The following is a 3,094-nucleotide window of genomic DNA, read 5'->3' on the forward strand; positions in this document are numbered from 1 at the left end:
GGGAGAAGCCGATTCAAAAATCCACCATTTTCCAGACGGGAATGAGCTGGAAAAGCAGCGCCCTCTGGCGGCCGCTCGTTAGGACTACACGCAATGGATTTTTTTTTTTTTTTTGCTCTGCTCGCCCCGCCCACTTCAGGAAAAAGGCGCAAGCGCGTACGTACGTGCTGCGAGAAGAGCGCAGCGTTGGCGCTGAAGGGCTCTCGGAAGACCTTGATGAGGAGCTCCAGCTGCCGCAGGAAGTGGCGCCCGTCGGCCATGAAGCCGCGCACCAGCTCGTGGTAACTCTGCTCCTCGTCGGCCGACGGCTCCTCGTCCGTCGGCGGGACGTCGTCCTCGTCCTGGTGGAACATGTCCATCAGCACCTGGGGACACGCGCGCACATTTCCCACGTGAACGCGCCGTCGGGCGGGGGGGCGGGGCACGGCGGCGCCGGCTTCCGACGCGGATTCCGTCGTCATTTCTTGGCCGGCGCTACCTTGTCGGCGCACATGGCCACGGCGATGTCCTGCTGCGAGATCTCGTAGTGGCGGATGTTGCGCACGTAGTTCCCCGCCAGCTTGAGGATGTCGGCCGAGATGTACTCCAGCACGGCCGCCATGTAGACCGACACCTGGTGGTCCACCTTGTAGCCCAGCACCTCCTGGCGGCACAAGGCACCGTGGGAGGGCGGCGTTTGCCTTCCTCCGGCCCCGCCGGGGGGCGGGGCTTACCTTCAGCAGCGGGTGGATCTTGTCCACGGGCAGCGCCAGCGGGTTCCTGCGCTTCCTCTTCTCGATGGCGGCCTGGGCGTCGGCGATGGCCCACTTGTCGATGGGGTGGGGGAAGGTCTTCTGGACCCGCTCCTGGTCGGACGGACACGTGCCACGTGACGCCACGCGACCCCGCCGCGCGTGTACGCGTGCGCGCCTCACCTCCACGTCCTGCACGCTGCGGGGCTGAGCCTGACACAGCATGCTGAGCAGCAGCAGGATCAGCTCCTCGATGTATTGCAGCGCCTCCTGCTGGGACACCAGGTTAGGGTGCACTTGCTTCAGCACCTGACACACACACACACACACACACACAGCCTGGTGAGATTAGTTTGGGACTTCCCATTATTCAGTTGTTCGTCATTTTCATTCGTCATGAGGGGGGGGGGGGCACATCGCCGTATTTCCGGGATATCCCATTCCATCGGCAGCGGCGCCACTTTTCACGGGATAGCGAACAAGACAGACGCACTTGTAGTTTGGTACGGCCGGCGACCGGCGACCACTCTGTCGCCGGTCCGCCCGTCCCTCCGCAATCGGCGCTTTTCAGGGAGAGCCCACAAACGGAAGGTGGATTGAACCATAAACGTGGCGTCGCGGTCGAAAGAACAGCCGCCGATGGGTGAAAATCGAGCGACCGCTCCGACGGTGGCCGGCGACCGATCCGGGGCGCAAGCCCGCCTCTCCCTCCGAGTCGGCCGGGATCGACTCCGGACGCCAAATGGACGCGAGCGATCGCGACCGCGGAACTCCTTCGGGTCGGTGCTGGTGGATGCCGTGACGTCACCGGGCTGGCATGACGCCCCACGAGCCTCGACGGACCCGGACCGCGGAAAGGGAAGTATGCGACAAGTGGCCCGCGCTCGGGCGTTACCTTGTCCAGAGCCGGAACCAGCAGGCCTCGCCATTTGGCGGCGTTGTCGTCGCTGAAGAAGTCGTACTGCTGCTGGGCCGCCTGCATGGTGGCGGTGGTGGTGTTGTTGTTGGGGGGCGTGGGGCGGGAGCTTCGGGGCTTGGCTGCTCGGGTGGCTTTACGTGGACGGCGGCCGAGCGGCGGCGGTTCCGGCGGAGCGAGGAGCCTCGGCACATCCAGCCTAAAGCATCCTCCGCGCCCGCCAGGCGCGACGCCGCGAGCTAGCCGTTAGCCGGCCAGCTAGGCGGCTAATTGGACGCTCGGACCGCTAGCCGCGCCATGCTAACAAGCGGTTAGCCACTTGACGGCTTCGCGAGCGAGCGAGCTAGCTGGCCGGCCGGCCGACCGGCTAGCGGGCGGCGGGCAAACGCTTGCTTGCTTTGGGCTGGCCGGACGGTACCCGGTGACGTGCCTCGGCGGCACCGGGGAGGGTTCGGAACGAGCGACTGCGGTGGCGGCCGGTTCTTCAGGTGGAGGAGGAGGAGGAGGAAGAGCCAGGAGTGGGGCGGGGGGGGCGGCGGCACCACTCGCGGGAGCGTCCGTTCGTCCGATTTCGGTCCGCGGATCCCGTCCGAGCGGCCGTCGGCGAAGTGGGAGGCGCTTGCCTGCGTGCGCGTCATCGTGCCCGCGCGTCGCTCGTCGACGGCAGGTCTTGTGCAATGACGTCATGACGCACTGGCGCGCGACTTTGAGCCCGAGTGGCGCGTGCGTGCGTGCGTGCGTGCGTATGTGTGTGTGTCTTAATTTTCCCGTATGATTTTATTGACATTATTCTCGTGTGTGTTGTTTATTGATCTGGATTTCAATGTGGTGAACTGGAAAAAGTCATTGGAAAAAAAAAACAGTGAAAACTCCACAAATAATTGCCGCTCATTATATTTGCCTTGAAAAAAAAAAAAAAATGTTTTCATTCAAAAAAAAAGAAAATAAAAAAAGGCCCCTACCAAATCCCCGCCCAAATAAGGTGCAAAAAAACGTAAATAAGCCCAGGATCCGTCAAACAAACAAATGGCGTCATCCAAATGAAACGCCGGCACCAAAGAGCACGCGCGGTGTCCTCACAAAGCCACATTTTGGTGCTCGGGCGCCACGAGAAAAGAAAAAAGCAAAATACTCGAGTCTGTGTAGCCACATCACAAAAATAGTTGTCGAATATTCTCCAGATTCTCTCGGAAATCGTGGCGGAAAACACACACGCTCACACGCTGTTGAAAGGTTGATTTAATCGTGGCGGAACACACACACACACGCTCACACGCTGTTGAAAGGTTGATTTATTTTGGATTTTCACCAGACGAGTCAGTGCAACATATCCACAGCAGCCGTTTTTAACATTGGCATGAACAGAAAAGACCCCCCCCCCCCCAAAAAAAAACAACAACAAAAGAGGCCACTGAGTCAGGGAGGGGGGGGGGGTGATGCACTCTTG

The 3,094-nt window shown here is 60.8% G+C and overlaps 2 protein-coding genes across 2 annotated transcripts in view; one reads left to right on the plus strand and one right to left on the minus strand.

Moving 5' to 3' along the window:
- The window catches only part of gemin6 (gem (nuclear organelle) associated protein 6), a 7,449-nt gene extending 7,331 nt beyond the window's left edge, over window positions 1–118 (plus strand). The window contains exon 3 of the mRNA XM_019889652.1: window positions 90–118. The gene's annotated coding sequence lies outside the window, so the exon portion shown is untranslated. The remainder of the gene's footprint in view (window positions 1–89) is intronic.
- The window catches only part of sos1 (son of sevenless homolog 1 (Drosophila)), an 8,265-nt gene extending 5,963 nt beyond the window's left edge, over window positions 1–2,302 (minus strand). Inside the window, exons 1-5 of the mRNA XM_019889615.1 lie at window positions 1,627–2,302; window positions 915–1,040; window positions 714–845; window positions 479–643; window positions 165–365 (exon numbers count right to left, since the gene is read on the minus strand). Of these exons, the coding sequence (XP_019745174.1) occupies window positions 165–365; window positions 479–643; window positions 714–845; window positions 915–1,040; window positions 1,627–1,713 (711 nt within the window). The 5' untranslated portion in view covers window positions 1,714–2,302. The remainder of the gene's footprint in view (window positions 1–164; window positions 366–478; window positions 644–713; window positions 846–914; window positions 1,041–1,626) is intronic.
- Between the last annotated feature and the right edge of the window lie 792 nt (window positions 2,303–3,094).

This window comes from Hippocampus comes, unplaced genomic scaffold (genome assembly GCF_001891065.2).
Source record: "Hippocampus comes isolate QL1 unplaced genomic scaffold, H_comes_QL1_v1.1 scaffold301, whole genome shotgun sequence".
NCBI classification, from domain to species: Eukaryota; Metazoa; Chordata; class Actinopteri; order Syngnathiformes; family Syngnathidae; genus Hippocampus; species Hippocampus comes.